The following is an 18,040-nucleotide window of genomic DNA, read 5'->3' as shown; positions in this document are numbered from 1 at the left end:
AGGATAGACTGGAGAGGGGAGAGCTTAGAGAAAGGAAGACTGATTAGTATGGAGTTACAGTAGTCAAGATGAGAATGGATCAGGGCGACAGTCAGAGTCTGACCTATGTCAATGGTAAAAAATGGGCAGATTGTGGAGGTGGTTTTGAGCTGTAGGTGACAGGAGCGTGCAAGACCTTGGATATATGCAGTAAAAGATAGATCCGAGTCTAGCATAACCCCCAGACATCGAGCTTGGTGCACAGGAGTGATGCTAGTACCACAGACTGAGAACATACTGTATATACTGTAGGTATTCCTACTTTTAAATTGAGAATTTTAATCTTTATCTTTGAAATCCTGTTTGGGGAAACAAATCCAATATTTCCAACAGTTTCCGCCAGGCTGACCTACTTGTACTAACAAGATTAAAGAAATAGCTAAGTACTTGCCAATTTCTTCTGGAGACTCGTAGATTTATACAAAATTCTTTAAAAAAAAGTTTTACGAAGCTAAAAACTAATTAGATTATAAATAACCCATTGCAAACTGTGAGCTTATGCACAGGGAGTGGCACCCTCTTGGGCTTAGATGCTATGGCCATAAGACATAAGAAATAACCACACTTTTGGACAGATGAATAAGAAAGCGGTCATTATCTGCCAGCTGATCACATTGAAGGGGCTCTTACCTATCGGAATGCTGATGGGGGCCTTGGTATGTAATACATCCGTAAGCCATACCTTTTATAACTTCTGTCAGTGTAAAATGTATGAGGCTCTTCCCATTCTCTACCGACAGATGATATCAGTGGACATAGGGGTTGGGCAGGAAATCATTATTCTCAGAGAGATAAGCTGCCGCCACATAAGTATGAGGAAAACACCACCAAACTCCAATGACGGGGATCCAGACGCAGGTCCGACTAATGGTGACCAGATGAGTAATGTAAAACTATAAAAGTTTAGTAAAAAGAGCCAACGGGTTTCGGAACCTTATCGGTTCCTTTTTCAAGAGTCATATAAGCTGCGCTTGGATCCCTGTTGTTGAAGTTTGGTGGTGTTTTCCTCATTATTCCTTTGGTGGAGTCCGGGAGTGGCTGCGGGTCTGCCAATGAAGAACCAGTGACAAACAACATGTCAGGCACTGTTTGTGCAGGTTCTAAAGCTGGATCCTCCAGTGGGCTCCCAGCCTGTGGTACCATCCTGTATAATGTGAGCATATACCAACATTCTTAAATTGCATGAATCACACAGTCTATGAAAACACGCAACAGAGAAATGCAGGGCTAAGATCTCAGTAACATAATCACTTTTGGTCAGCCAGGGTTAAAAAACTAAAGGTAAACTCGGGGAATGGTATACTGCGCACGCTAGCATGTCAGTCACACATCTGGCTACATTTGTTTAGGTATTGATATTATCAAATCTAATTGAAGCGGCCAAAATGTCTATTAGTTTCATTGTGAAAGAGCTGATTTGGCTTCCATTGAGGAGATATTTCTTTTGGCAAACAAGTGCCATGTGCAGGAGAACACATTCTGGGCTGCTTCTTTGACTTGACTTTGTGTGTCTTCTGAAATGTAGTATTTTATTTACTGCATTACCTAAATTATAGTAAGATGTCATACCCAATACTGCGCTGTTATGGTTATACGTGTAGTAGATCACATGGAGAGGGCAGCATAGTTGTACAGTGGATTTAGTGTTTTTGCTTGTGTGTGTGTGTGTGTGCTTGTGTGTGTGTGTGTCTATATACAACAATACCTCTGTTCTCAAACTTAACCCTTTAACGATGCATGATGGCTATACCCGTCATGTGGCCGTTAAGGGGGATCAGAGAGGGCTCCCGGCATGAGCCGTCTCTGCAGCCCACGGTCCCCAGTTGCTATGTGCAGCCAGGGACCGCAGGTATTAGCCGCCGTGGCCGATCGCTGCAGCCAGCTAATTATTTATTTAAATGCAGCTGTCAAAGCTGACAGCTGCATTTGAATAGTAGCTGTGCCCCTGTCCCTGGTGTTTAGTGGGGGATCTCCCCCCCCCCCACCCGCGATGCGATCTCGGAGGGGAGATCCGTTGTAATGAGCCGTCCGGGGCTCAGCATCGGAATGACGCTGATCCTGGCTCGGCAATCCATTCAGATGGTCTGCAGCAGACCATTATAATAGAGCACCGATCTGATGGATCGGTGCTCTATTATATACACAGCATTTATCTCAATGGAAGATCAGTGCTGTGTATATAGAAGTCCCCCTGAGGGTTTCTAATTACTGTATGTGAACACAAAATAAAGTGTTTTTATTAATAAATAACCCCCTTCCCTAATAAAAGTCCAAATCACCCCCCTTTTCTCATTTTATAAATAAACATAAATAAATAAATAAACAAACATGTTTGGTATCGCTGCCTAATCACCCGGAATATTAATTTATTTAATTCATGATCCCTCACGGTGAACAGCGTAAGCGCAAAAAAAATCCCAAAGTGCAAAATTGTGCATTTTTGGTCGCATCAAATCCAGAAAAATTGTAATAAAAAGCGATCAAAAAGTCGCATATGCGCAATCAAGGTACCGATAGAAAGTACAGATCATGGCACAAAAAATCACCCAGCCCCATAGACCAAAGGATAAAAAGCACTATAATCCTGGGAATAGAGCGATTTAAGAAATTTAAAGTAAGTTTTTTCATAGGACACACGGCGTAAAAACGAACAATAGGGAACAATGCAAATGTCTTTAATTGTTTTTTACACTCCATGGGTCAGGTGCGGAGCACCCAGCCCACATTGCAACAACGGCCGTGATTATTATGAAAATATACGTTACCTTGCGATCTATGGGATCCCTAGCGGCGCCGCAAACAACTGACATGTCAGTTTTCTGCGGCCGCTATTCAATGATTAGCGGCCGCAGAAAACCGTCAGTGCACACTATGGAGCGAGCGGATGTGCCTGTAGAAAGATAACTCTGCATCGCTAAAGATCATCGGTCCAGGACTGCAGTATTGGCCTGGATGATCTTTTCAGAGACCGACCGTTCTGTGACCCGGCTGGGTCACGGAATGGCCAGTCTCTTACGTAGTCTGAACATAGCCGTACAGTGTGTTCATCAAAGAAGAGACATAGAGAGAGGCACAAAAGGAGCAGGGAGAAGCAAGCGTGGCACAGCAAGTTAAAACAGCCGCTCACTCCTGCCTCTCTCCACTGTGGGAAACACCCGTTTAGATAGGGGATTCCCTTATTATGAAGGGAATCCCCGCTCCTGTAATATTGGTGTTTCCAAACATCAGAATAACTGTTAGCTGAACAATAGTTCAGCTGAAATTTATCTCCCCTGATTTTGATCAGACCCGAGTTGTGCTCGACAACAAATTTTAGTTCGGGTTCTTCAATAAAGGGCTATCTGGCCACCAATTTGCTGCACAGTAGCATAGTAGATAGTGAATATTAGTACATGTCTTACTCTGGAGTTTGTCTATCAATACTAAGTAAGTATAACCGGTTTTTGGTTCATGCTCATAGATCTAGGATTGGTTTTGATCCATGAGGCCCTTTGTGCATGAACAATGATCTATGAGAAATTAATGGGTTAACAGAGGGCACATGCATAGATGTTGCTATACCCATCCCTTACATGTGCCGTGTTATGCTATAAGCACAATTTTAATCCTGCAATATCCCCGTTTAGCTGCATCATTCTGTTTGTTCCTGTTTGTCCTCTCGGCTTTCATATTTCATTTTTTGCTTCATACATATGTGTTTGAGAAGTGTGGGCCCAGCTCAGCCTTGTGTATATATGGCAGTGAAGCAGCTGGAAAAACACCAGCTAAGGATAAAAATACGAAACCCAGACCAGGATATGGGAACTTTAGGCCAGATTTGTATGAAGTCAACGCCAGCTGCTGCAGTAAACCACGGATATGCTGCCAAATAGGGGGAAGGAGGAAGCCTTTTCCTTTCAGCTTGTAGACATCCACAAAATTCTTCACTTATGCAGTACCAAAACCAGCTGAATTTAGATGGGAAAAAGATGGTTAGTGCTAATGGAGCATGCACACCAAATGGCAGGGGCTGACCACACAGAGATTAGCTCCTCCTTGCCCTCAAATAAGAATTACATGAGGGAATTACCTAGTAGAAAACAAATTTGTTAGCAGTATGCAGAGCACTCTAGCATCAGTATAACTACCATAGAGGCGGTGTAGAAGACTACAGTAGGATACACGGGAAGGGCCATTGCCGATCCAACACTCAGAGAATTTGGCCACTTTATAGTAAAATAGTTCAGTGTACAGTATTAGTAACTGTACTTGCTGCACTTACAGACAGCAGCTCCCTGTGTACCTCAGATTTAAAATCAGGCTCCCCTCCTCCAGGCTGTGCTGTCCTGCTCTGTGGTGAGTCTGTCCATAAGATGGCCGGTATGGAGGAGCATGTGACCCTGCCCCACCCCCATCAGCGTCCACCACTGAGCCTGTATGTGCCTATAGAGGACACTGGGGGCCGGGCATGGTCACATGCTCCTCCATGTCAGCCATCTTATGGACAGACTCACTACAGAGCAGGACAGCACAGCCTGGAGGAGGGGAGTCTGATTTTAGTTCTATGGGGTACACAGGGTTTTGTGAGTACACTTACTAATACTGTACATTAAACAATTTTGGCCAACCACTTTAAGAATATTTTGGTAGTAGGCCCCTCTTTCTGTTCTCCATTGGATCTGCAATACTGTGCGAGCTATGAAACCAAGCACTGATGAGTGTTCAATACTAAGGGTTTTGGCATGACCAAATGGGCTGGATTATGGGTATGGACAATTTACTGATGCAACATATTTTGCCAAGGAGCCATTTAGTTTAAGCATTCTTGCTTGTAAAATGACCAAATTCAATAAAATATTAGAGCTTTGAAATACTCACAATGACCTATTATACACTTTAATGTATACGCTGAATTTCTAAAATATTGGGCCTGCAATGAATACTTTAAATGTACTTTGAAGAGCACTGGGAACAGTCCATATCATGCATTCTTTGGGATAAGTGAAATTACATCTGTGTTATGACAGACAGAGACATGAGCTATAACCCAATGTCATTTCACCCATATAGGTGCGGCAGCTGACTAAAAGAGACTCTGTCAGTAGGTTTAGGCTGTCCTATCTCAGGGTAGCATAAACTAGCTGAACAGAATAATGTATCACTTACATTGTTCTGTGCAGCTGATCCAGAGATATCCTCCTGAATAACATAGATAATAAGTAGGCCTCTCCATTATGTGCATGAGCCCAGTAGTCCTGGATATTTATGAGACACAGAAAACGAAAATTCCGCCCACTAGCTGCTGATTGGCAGTTATCTATCCATGCTGTGTATAGGTAGTCACCTGTCAATCAGCAGATGGAGGGTGGGGGAGGGGTGTGGCAACAATCCTATTCTCCTGCATATTAGGAGAATGGCTAAACAGAATGATGTAAGTAATACACCAATCTGTTTAGCATTTATATCACTAGTTTATGCTGCCCTCATTTAAGGCGGCATAAACCTCATGACAGATTCCCTTTAAAGCTGCAGATATTAATGTAAGTAAATGATAGAATACAGCACCAAATTTGCAGTGATCCTGTACAAGTGAATGGAACCTTAAAGTTTTGTTTTTTTAAGATATACCATAAATGTGTGATTACATCTGATCATTGGGGTCCCATCAATAAAACAATAATGGTCCTTTGGGTACTTGATGGATTTACCTGCAATATGAGACACAAAAACTACTGGAATGACCAAACAGTAGAATATTTTTTTCTTACAAACATTTGTCACCTGACAATATTGTTGAGTTTAAAAATGTTAATAGGTCCCTACATGCTACCCTCCACTCAGTCTTCTCATCAAGGAATATATTCCCAGTATTATGTGCAAAAGTGGGTAAGTAAGCCATCCCCATGTTCTTTCTAAGACCTACTGGGAATTAATCTGAAATGACCAGTCCCTAATTTAGTTTAATTGAATCCAGAGTGGATTGTCACTTTAAGGCAAGCAAGCCAGACAAGATGGAGTACACAGCAGTCTTACAGCATTACCCTCCTGGAGCGTATAGTGAAAGGAGAAGTTTTATTACATCTGGTCTGGGTGTAGGGGGCTAACATCTTGTGTATAAGTTTAGGGAACAAGTGGTGTTGATTCCAGCTACAATATATTACAGCTGCTCCTCCCATGTCTGGCTCGTGGGCCTTTTTTTAACCATATATTAAACTTACATTATAATATATTACAGTGCTTGAGACCCACGCTGCAGATGGTTATTTAGGGATCTGTGGCTGTGGAAATGTCCTGGCAGATTAATGGGAGGACATGTATGGCATTCATTATGTATCTGTACTTCATGGCAAATCAAATACTTGTAAGCTTTTCCAAGAGTCCTGCGTTTCACACTTAATAATATTATTATTGTCATCTTTCTGCAATAATTAATGAAGAACATGTTGCCTTTTAATGAGCTACATCGGAAATAGTCTAAATATGAGGAGTATATGGAATGAACACTGCCGCTCAATACTTTCATGTGCACTTGCTCTATATTTTTTGTGTTCTCTAAACTATTTTTTTTAGAAATTTGACATGTTACCTTATCAATATTACCCCTTTCACGACCTGGGGTCATTGATGCCTCAATGCCCAGGTCGTGTTTGGACATCAGCTTATGGGATCATAATGATCCCATAAGCTGATGTCCATATGTCTTCCCCCTCTCCTCTGTCCCCTGCTGCTGTTACAATCTTGTGACAGTGGCAGGGGAGAGAGGGGAGGGGGCAGAGCGCACGGGCACGCTCCCCGCACGCCCAGCCTTCATTCCCTCCCCCCCCCGCTGGCCTCCAGGCTATTCAGAGCCTGGTTATATACAACATTGGCAGTGTTATATACAGCCTGGTTATATACAACATTGGCAGTATTATATACAGAGCCTGGTTATATACAACATTGGCAGTATTATATACAGAGCCTGGTTACATACAACATTTACAGTGTTATATACAGAGCCTAGTTACATACAACATTGGCAGTGTTATATACAGAGCCTGGTTATAAACAACATTGGCAGTGTTATATTGAGCCTGGTTTATTACAACATTGGTAGTGTTATATACAGCCTGGTTATATACAACATTGGTAATGTTATACTGAGCCTGGTTATACACAACATTGGCAGTGTTATACTGTATACAGCCTGGTTATATACAACATTGGCAGTGTTATACAGAGCCTGGTTATATACAACATTGGCAGTGTTATATACAGCTTGGTTATATACAACATTGGCAGTGTTATATACAGCCTGATTATATACAACATTGGCAGTGTTATATACAGCCTGGTTATAAACAACATTGGCAGTGTTATATACAGAACCTTGTTATATACAGCATTGGAAGTGTTATATAAAGCCTAGTTATGTACAACATTGGCAGTGTTATTGGCAGGTACATAGATATAAAGATTGTTACCAGATAAAACTCTGGAGCAGCAACATACAATTGTCCATGTGGAAAACATGCAGAATCCAGATTTATGCCACCACCTGCAGTGATCAGGCTTAGGCCTTGTTTATTGCCATTGCAAATGATGCTTAACAGGAAACTGCAAAAAGGTATTGTTTCATCTGAGTTAATCAGTGGAATTAGTGTATACCTGTAGTGGATAGTTGGGGGGGGGCTGTATACCTGCAGTGTATAGTTGGTGGAGGTCCTGTTTACCTGTAGTATATAGTTGGTTAAGGTGCTGTATACCTGTAGTTTATAGTTTGAGGGTTGTGGATACCTGTAGTGTATAGTTTGGGAGTCCTGTATACCTGTAGTGTTTAGTTTGGGGGTCTTGTATACCTGTAGTGTATAGTTTTGGCATCCTGTATACCTGTAGTGTATAGTTTGGGGGTCCTGTATACCTGTAGTATAGAGTTGGTGGAGGTCCTGTACACCGGTAGTGTTTAGTTTTATGGTCCTATATACCTGTAGTGTATAGTTTTGGGGTCCTGTACACCGGTAGTGTTTAGTTTTATGGTCCTATATACCTGTAGTGTATAGTTTTGGGGTTCTGTATACCTGTAGTATATAGTTGGTGGAGGTCCTGTATACCTGTAGTGTATAGTTTTGGGGGGCCCTTTACACCTGTAATGTTTAGTTTTATGGTCCTGTATACCTGTAGTGTATAATTTTATGGCTTTATATACCTGTAGTGTATAGTTGTTGGAGGTCCTGTATACCTGTAGTGTATAGTTTGGGGGTCCTTTATACCTGTAGTATATAGTTGGTTGAGGTCCTTTATGCCTGTAGTGTATAGTTTTGGGTCCTATATACCTGTAGTATATAGTTGGTGGAGGTCTTGTATACCTTTAGTGTATAGTGTTGGGGCCCTGTACACCTGTAGTGTATAGTTTTGGGTCCTGTATACCTGTAGTATATAGTTGGTGGAGGTCCTGTATACCTGTAGTGTATAGTTTTGGGGGTCCTGTATATCGGTAGTGTTTAGTTTTATGGTCTTGTATACCTGTAGTGTATAGTTTTATGGCCCTGTATTACCTATAGTGTATAGTTTTATGGTCCTGTATACCTGTATTGTATAGTTTTATAGTCCTGTATACCTGTAGTGTATAGTTTTGGGGTCCTGTATACCTGTAGTGTATAGTTTGGGGGTCCTTTATACCTATAGTATATAGTTAGTGGAGGTCCTGTATACCTGTAGTGTATTGTTTTGGGGACCTGTATACCTGTAGTGTCCTGTATACCCATACCTCCCAAGTGGCCCTCTTTTGGAGGGACAGTCCCTCTCTTTGACCCATGTCCCTCTGTCCCTCTTTGCCCCTTACATGTCCCTCTTTTTGACCTAGGAATTAGATTTGCATTAATAAACCTTCAATGTTGCTCTAGAAAGTGTCTGGTTTCTTACTGTATAATAGACCCAAACTTGCATATTATTCTATCATGTGATGCAAGCTGGATCCTAAAAATTGTTATATTCACATGAATCATGTGACATTATGGCCCCTGTCACACATGCAGACTCATTGAGTTCTATGGCCCCATACACACATCTGTAGGTGTTTCTGATCCATTTGGGGGCATGATCCGTGCTGCAACAAAACGATGAAGCCATTGTGCGTCTGTGTCACCTATATGACAGGTGTCCCTGAAAATGCTGACAGGATCTGAAACACATCTGTAATCCTGTCCGCAGTTTTGGGTCAGCAATTACAGACAGCGTTACTGATGTGTGAATGCGACCTAAGGATACAGTCACACATACAGGATCTGCTGCAGATTTGCATATATCGATGTAACTAAATGCATCAATCTGCAGCAGATCCTGAATGTGTAAATGCATCCTTAAATTAAAAAGAAATGCCTGTAAAATTTTCCTGGCATGAACCACAACTGTCCCTCTTTGGCCGTCCAAAATGTTGGGCGGTATGTATACCTGTACTCTATAGTTGGAGTAGGGGGTCTACCAGTTATTTATGTGGATCTGTTGTGAGGCAGCTGCCCTAGCAACCATTGCTCCCTGTGAAAATGAAAGCAGTAATCCCATTGGTTGCTAAGGCTCCCAACTGCCGTTTTTGCTGGACAGCTGCAGCTAATTATATCACCTGTGTGTGCAGTGTGGAGATTTTCCCATTCATCTCTATGGGGCGCTCTTCCCCCTCCTCTCCTGTACATCTGGCGGGGACGGGACCTTCGCTCTAACCTTCCAGGGCACCCAATGTATCTGTGGGCCAAATTTGGGGTCAAAAGGTTAAGGCGTTTGTAAGTCTATATGGGACAGACAGACAGACTTTCATTTTTATGATATAGATTAGTCAATAAGAACTGTATTTTCCGGTATAAGACGACTGGGCTTATAAAACGACCTCCAACTTTTCCAGTTAAAATACAGTTTGGTATATACTCACCGTATAAGACTACCCCTCTTCCAATGCACACCAAATAAAAAATGAATAAAAAACATGAGACAACAGCGAGATCTGAGAGGCAGAGAAGAAGGTACAGTAATACTGGTAGGATACAAAGGTGGCCAGACGGGTGATAGAGGTGTGTTTTTCTGGGAACAGCACCACTCTACCATATCTCTCTTTCCCATACCCCGGACGCCTGCAGCTTGCTTTGCCCTTCATACAGTCACCGGTGGGGATGCAGCCTATTTTTCAGCTCCCCCCACCGTATGCGGCATCTGCAGATCCGCCCTATAAGACGACACCCAGTGTATAAGATGCCCCCTGACTTTTGAGAAGATTTCCTGGGATAAAAAGTAGTCTTATACAGGAAAATACAGTAAGCTTAAATATTTACTATTATTTGAACCTGAAGGATTCTAAGGTAATTACTATTTCTAATCATACCTGTTATCCGTGTTGGCCAATGACCCCATAAGTCTTGCTTAATGAACAGAATAACCCTATCAACTATACCCACGCCTGTTATACAGTAAGTGTCAACATTGTATTGCAGGCACTGCATCAGTCGCGGTAGCTGGACTTCTTGCAGCTCTTCGTATCACAAAGAATAAGCTGTCTGACCACAAAATATTGTTCCAAGGAGCTGGAGAGGTACCTAATCCTAACATCAGTTTAGTCTTACATGCAAATATTGGGTCAAAACAAGTGTTTGCACATAGATCATGTGACATGTGACAAAATTTGGCACAATTTAGTGCAATTTGGCATATTTCATTCAAGACATGTATTTTGTGTTTTAGACTCATTGGCCCGGATTTATTAAGTAAACAGCAATGAAAACAATCCACAGCACTCTTCTTACATAATGTAAATTTATTTAGAAAACAGGGTACATGGACAGTAGGCGTCTCCCTAGTCAAAGATTGTGTTCACACCACATACTTTCCTTTTCAGACACAATGTCCTGTGGATTCAGGTTCAGGTTGCATGCACACAGTGCTTAGAGCCTGGGCTATCTAAGCACTGCCCCACTTCCTGTGTTCCATCCTGGTCTCTCTGCTACTAGAGATGGAATTTCCCTAATGACAGTTTGCAGGGAAATTAGACAATGACCAAGATTTTAGGGGGTGGGGTTGGGGTTGGGAGTAATTTTTGGTAAATGAAGTGATTTACAAATATGTTAGAAATCAGATGGAGGGAAGCTGATTGAAACACAGTCACCATTTAACGTATTATGCAACTATTTGTTCATTTTGAGGCTGCCATGGGAATCGCTGACTTGATTGTTATGGCAATGGAGAAAGAAGGGACGCCAACAGACAAGGCGATCAAGAACATATGGATGGTGGATTCCAAAGGATTAATAGTTAAGGTAAGATTATAAAGTTAGGAATTAGATTATACCTCTTTAGTTTTAAAGTAAAAAGTGAATTTTCAGTTTGTGAAAATGTGAACCCAAGAGAATCACTAACACATAAAATGTTTTTATTGGATTAAAAGTGGAAATTAATATGAAGTTGGTCCCCCTTTTGCGTCTTTAAGAACCTCTGCTTTTTTGGTAAGGCTAATTACAAGATTTTGGAGTGTGTCTGTAAAAATTTGAAAGAGCATTTATGAGGTCAGACACTGATGTTGGACAAGAGAGTCTGGGTCACAGTGAGTGTTTCAGTTAATATTTGAGGTCACTACAGACCTCCCTTTATGCACTGGGGCTTAGTCAATCTCAGTGTTCTCACAAAGCTGGAGACATAGAATTGCCCAAAATATTTTGGTATGCTGAAGCGTTATCCAGACTCGCTGATTCATCCATCAAACTGCTGAGTAGTAAAACACAAGGTTTAGCTAGAAAACACCTTTCAATTTCTCTAGAGTCCAGTGGTGATGGTCCAGCTCAGAAAATGGGTGCAGGTCCCAGAAGTAGGACCCACATCACATCCATCAAACATTTGTAGTATATGCCTTAAATGCCTAAGAATGAGATTAGGAGAACAATAATTTAAAGAGTAACTGTCATTTAAATGACATTTTTTAGAAATCAATAAATATCAATAGTACAGGCAATTTTAAGAAACTCTGTAATAGGTTATATTAAAGGGGTACTCCAGGCAAAATGTATTTTTAAATATGTTATTACATGAAGAAAGTTATACAAATCTCTAATATACACTAATTATGGGAAATGCACATAAAGTGCTATTTCCCTCAATTCAGTAGATCAGGCAGGCTTTACTTCCTCAAAAAAAATTTGACATCATGTCTCAAGTGTGTGCAGCAGCAGGGGGCGCATGTAGAAGTATAGAAAGGGAATAGACGTCTATTCTCCCTCCCTGTGCTGGTCCCTTCTCCCTCTGTCCCCTCCCCCTGCCCAGTCCTGTTACAGCTGCTGCAGCGGCGTGAGCGCTCCTTATGTGACGCTTACCCCAACTAGTTGTCTGTCTCTCCCCTGCCCAGTCTCATGCAGGAGCGCTCACCCTCCGCCCGTCCCGATGGGATGAGCGCTCATGCACCGTCCCCCCAACTTGATGCCCCTGATCTGAGCCCGCCGCCCGGTTCTGTGCACGAGTGCTCACCCGCCGCCTGGTCCTGGCGGGGTGAGCGCTCAGTCAACCTCTAACTTTCTGCCCCCTGATGTAAGCCGGCCGCCCCGTGCACGAGCGTTCACCTACCGCCTGGTCCCGGCGGGGTGAGCGCTCATTCAACCTCTAACTTTCTGCCCCCTGATGTAAGCCGGCCGCCCCGTGCACGAGTGCTTACCCACCGCTCGGTCCCCGCAAGGTGAGTGCTCATGCATCTTCTCCTAAGCAGCTGCACCTTCTGCCAAGCAGCTTGCTTCATCTGAGCCAGTCTAAGCCCGCTGCCCAGTCCCATGCATGATGAAGCAAGCTGCTTGGCAGAAGGTGCAGCTGCTTAGAAGATGCATGAGCACTCACCCGCCGGGACCGGGCGGCGGGTGAACACTTGTGCACGGGGCAGCCGGCTTACATCAAGGGGCGGAAAGTTAGAGGTTGAATGAGCACTCACCCCGCAGGGACCGGGCAGCGGGTGAGCGCTCCTGTACAGGGCGGCCGGCTTACATCAGGGGGCAGAAAGAGGATGAATGAGCGCTCACCCCGCCGGACCGGGCGGCGGGTGAGCGCCAGTGCATGGGGCGACCGGCTTTCATCACGGGGCAGAAAGAGGATGAATGAGTGCTCACCCTGCCGTGACCAGGCGGTGGGTGGGGGCTCGTGCACGGGGCGGCCGGCTTACATCAGGGGGCAGAAAGTTAGAGGTTGAATGAGCGCTCAGCCCGCCGGGACGGGCGGAGGGTGAGCCCTCCTGCACGGGACTGGGTAGGGGGAGACAGGCTGAGAGGACAGGCGGCTATTTGGGGTGAGCGTCAGATAAGGAGTGCTCACCCCGCTGCAGCAGCTGTAACAGGACCGGGCGGGGGGAGGGGACAGAGGGAGGGGGGACCAGCACAGGGAGGGAGAATAGGCATCTATTCCCTTTCTATACTTCTACATGCGCCCCCTGCTGCTGCACACACTTGAGACGTGACGTCACATTTATTTTGAGGAAGTAAGCCTGCCTGATCTACTGAATTGAGGGAAATAGCACTATATGTACATTTCCCATAATTAGTGTATATTAGAGATTTGTTTAACTTTCTTTATGTAATAAGATATTTAAAAATACATTTTGCCCGGAGTACCCCTGTAAGCAAAAGAGTTTCCTTCTGTACTCAAAAAGCTGTTTTCCTACCTCCCCCCTCACTTCAGAAGAAGCAGGATTTCTGTGTCCATTATGCTCTATGGAGAGCGGAGGGGTGAGTGAGCACAGAGCAAAGGCAGCCCTGAAAAACACTACACCCTGCAATCTTCTGTTACCAGCTTCCCATACCAGCACTGACCTTTCTGACTTCTGAATCCAGCATTTTGTGTGCCCAGACAGTCTCCAAATGTCTGGGCTGCTTCTCTGCTCTCCCTACTCACTCATCTCCCTTGAGCCCTCCCCCCTCCATAGGTTATAATGGACTTAGTAAACCCGTCTTCCCTTTGCTCTTCTGTAATAAAGGACGGCTTTGCCTGATAATACACAGATAAGAAGTGAGGGGGAGGCTGGAAAACAGCTTTATGAGTACAGAAAGAGGCTTTTTACCTAATAAAAACCTATTAGACTTTCTTAAAATTGTACTAAAAAAATTTTTCAACTGCCAGTTACACTTTAAAGAAAATATAATATGAATGAAATTTATAAAAATTGTCAGTACTCATGCTTAAAGCGACTCTGTACCCACAATTTGACCCCCCCCCCCCAAAACCGCTTGTACCCTCAGATAAAACAACGTTTAAACTTGCAGCCCAATGGCCGTTGCCTAGATTGTGTATGCATTAGAATGGCACACCCTCTCCATCCCTCCTCCCCGCCCTCCTCATCATTAGGAATGCTCTAGGCAGATTGTTTCCTATTCATCAGCTGTGTGAATACTGAACATGGGCTGGATCGTTAAGGCACCTGTGCAATGTTCAGACAGGAGAAAATGATCCAGTGGCATTCCTAATGATGAAGAGGGATGGGAGGAGGGACAGAGAGGTGGTGCAAAGTTAGGGCACAGATACTCCCGTTGGGCACGGGGCTGCAAGTTTAAAAGTTGTTTTTTTAGGACAATAACTGCATCACCTGCTGAACGGACCCCAGGACAGATCTTGGATTAAAAGCAGCTATCTGAAGGTACAACTGGTTTGGGGGGGGGGGGGGTGAGATTGTGGATACAGAGTCGCTGTAAATATATGAGAATTGCACATTCACTGCTTTAAAACTTTTCATATTGTAAATAAACTCGCGGTCAGTTGGTTAGAAATAATAGAGCTATATTTTCAGCTACACACTGTGACATTACCAGCCCGGTAATTTGTGGTTTTCCCTAGTACCACTTCAATGTAAATCTGAAAATACACTACCTATATATGCCACTTCACATGTAAGCTTGGGGCATATTGTGTTTTGTTGTTTTTCAAAAACCTCAGAAATTTTCTTTGTCCACTCATCACATGTTCTATAACAAGTTGTTCGGATAGTCCTGTAATGGGACCTGCTAATAGAGAATGTGCGGATGTTACTTTCTTCTGATGTCTTTTTTTTTTTTTTTCAAGCATCCTAAAAGATATCCAGCCTTTAGCCATGACCATCTTCTAATATGAAAATAAATAAGCTAGTGTAGCCCTCCATTTCATATAATTTCTATTCCAATTATTCTTTATATCTGGACTTAGACTTGTTTATACTATTAGAGTGCTCCACGTGTGTGGTATACATCGACATGCAGCAGAGGGGTGTGCCTATGTATACCGCAGCATACCCACGGTGGCCTCATTAATAGAATAAATGTAATCTACTAATGTTCAATCTATTTCTCAATGTATACTTTTATTTTGTGAGACTTAAAGGGGTAGTCCGGCACCCGACATTTTTTTCAAAGAGACGGGAAGGAGATGGCTGAACCTAACTACATGCGCCTACCTCCCCAGCTCCAGTGCTGGGGTCCGCTGTCGGCCTCTCTGGTTCCTGTTCGCCTAGCAGCTTCCTGGTCTGAACAAGGATCGGGGTGTAACGTGTCATAGAGATGAGCGAACTGGCCGAGGTTCGGGTTCGTATAAACCTGAACTCTCGGCGTCTGATTCCCGCTGTCTCCCCACTCTGTGGAGAGGGTGGATACAGTCTGAGGACCGCCTGGAAAACTGGGATACAGCCATAGCCATAGGCTGTATCCCAGTTTTCTAGACGGTCCTCAGGCTGTATCCACCCTCTTCACGGAGCAAGCAGACAGCGGGAATCAGAAGCCGAGAGTTCAAGTTTATACGAACCTGAACCTTGGCCGGTCTGCTCATCTCTAAAGTGTCAGCCCCGCCCAACCAGTCAGCGGCCAGGGCGGGACCCCGCTACGGCTGCTGACTGACTGAGCGGGGCTGACAAATCACTACTGGTACTAGCTCACACCAGGAAGCAGCGGAGGGGCCGGCAGCGGACCCCAGCACTGGAGCTGGGGAAGAAGGTGCATGTAGTTAGGTTCTGCCACCTCCTCCCCAGTTCTTGAAAAAAAAAAATGTGGGGCGCTGGACTATCCCTTTAAAAGCCTACTGCATGTACAAAACAAAAGTATGTACTTAATACTAAGAATTGAACTGACCCTAGTCACTAGCAGACTATCTTTGCTCCATTCAACTCAGGCCCAGCAACACAGGTAGCACCCAGCATTAGACAGCATCTAATGCACATACAGGGGGAGATTTATCAAACATGGTGTAGAGTGAAACTTGCTCAGTTGCCCCTAGCAACCAATCAGATTCCACCTTTCATTTTCCAAGGAATCTGTAAAGAATGAAAAGTGGAATCTGATTGGTTGCTAGGGGCAACTGAGCCAGTTCTACTTTACACCCGTTTGATAAATCTCCCTCACTGTGTAGACATTATTTGACAATTTACAATATCAGTCCAGACTACTCAGCATGAGGGAACGGGGCCAGACTAGACGGCCCAACTACCGATAAAGGGTACGGTAAAGACTACACAACAGTAAAAAAGGAAGCGTTCGAGACTCTTGAGAAAGTAAAAAACACTGTAACATGCCAGATACATAAATAATTGACCACACATTGTCATTGAAAAAATAGAAGTATGTATCCAGTCACCATCTGCTAATGTCTCGCGTTAGCCAAGCATTCTGTTATCTCTATACAAGTGACCTATACACATTACGATTCCATTTCTTTTTTTTCTTTGGGAATTGGACCCCTTCTTTACAATGTAATAGTTGTCTTACAGACTTTGTCATTTCGACCTTCTTCTAAAAAATAAACTTTCTTCCAGCCCTAGAAAGATAAAGACACGCTCCGTCTGACAGCCTAGCTTTTCCATTTGACTGCGGGATTTTAAGGTCTATCATTACCCCACCCGTTTTCAGAAGAGAAAAGCTGTAATTCCGGAGTAGTGTGGTAGCACAGCTGGAACATAATATATACAAGGAAAGCTGTATTACAGGGGATTCCAAGAATCGGATTTAAAAAGCAACGTTTGTATATGAAAAGATTGAATAACTGCACGCTTCTATTAGTCAGTCTGAGGGTCCATTTACACAGAAAGATTATCTGACATATTATCTGCCAAAGATTTGAAGCCAAAGCCAGGAATACATTTGAAAAGAGGACAGATCTCAGGCTTTCCTTTATGACCTGATCTCTGTTTATAGTCTGTTTCTGGCTTTGGCTTCAAATCTTTGGCAGATAATCTATCAGGTAATCTTTCTGTGTAAATGGACCCTGAACAGCAACTATTACAGAGGAGGGCTCTTCTGACTGAGATCCCTATTAGTGAAAGCCAAGAACCACATCAGTCATGGCTCTAAAGGACTGCTGGCATTTATTGGTAATAACGGTTTCATCTGGGGCCATGTTGCTCTTTATTCTTTCATTAATCCTTAGGAGAAAATAGACATTTAGGGGGAGATTTATCAAACATGGTGTAAAGTGAAGCTGGCTCAGTTGCCCCTAGCAACCAATCAGATTCCACCTTTCATTCCTCACAGACTCTTTGGAAAATGAAAGGTGGAATCTGATTGGTTGCTAGGGCCAGTTTCACTTCACACCATGTTTGATAAATCCCCCCCTTAGGGTATGTTCACACTGAGCAATTCAGGCGGAATTCCTTGCCTGCCTCAGTGTGTCATAGCTCATCTTCGGGAGAGCGCACGCTCCTCTACTGCCGCCACTCTTTGAGCAGAGAGCCACGGCAGCGGAGGAGCAAGGGCTCTTCCATAGAGATGCTATGGCACACTGAGGCAGGTGGAATATAATATTAATGCACATTTAAAACAACTATTGGATATGTTGTGTTACATCAATAGCAAACAAAGTTTTTAGCCACACACACACACAAACAAAATAGACCTAAAGACAGGTAAGTCTCCTATATAATTATTTAGCTCAAACATAACTTTTCATATGTTTTTGCCCATGGCGAGACTAACAATTTATTCCAAACTTGTTATTATATATTCAGTCTCCTTCCCCCAGTTCTGATCCTGTTGCTCTGTGCCAGGGGCGTAGCTAATGTCTCTTGGGCCCTGGTGCAAGAGGTCAA

General features: G+C 43.5%; 1 protein-coding gene across 1 annotated transcript in view; it reads left to right on the top strand.

Annotated features, from left to right (window-relative positions):
• Positions 1–18,040, top strand: part of ME1 (malic enzyme 1) — a 157,961-nt gene that overhangs the window by 129,465 nt on the left and 10,456 nt on the right. Inside the window, exons 8-9 of the mRNA XM_069974700.1 lie at positions 10,476–10,573; positions 11,181–11,294. Coding sequence (XP_069830801.1) covers positions 10,476–10,573; positions 11,181–11,294 — 212 coding nt within the window. The remainder of the gene's footprint in view (positions 1–10,475; positions 10,574–11,180; positions 11,295–18,040) is intronic.

This window comes from Dendropsophus ebraccatus, chromosome 6 (assembly GCF_027789765.1).
Source record: "Dendropsophus ebraccatus isolate aDenEbr1 chromosome 6, aDenEbr1.pat, whole genome shotgun sequence".
Taxonomy (NCBI): Eukaryota; Metazoa; Chordata; class Amphibia; order Anura; family Hylidae; genus Dendropsophus; species Dendropsophus ebraccatus.
The sequence above is the reverse complement of the archived record's forward strand: the minus strand, read 5'-3'. Positions and strand labels throughout refer to the sequence as shown.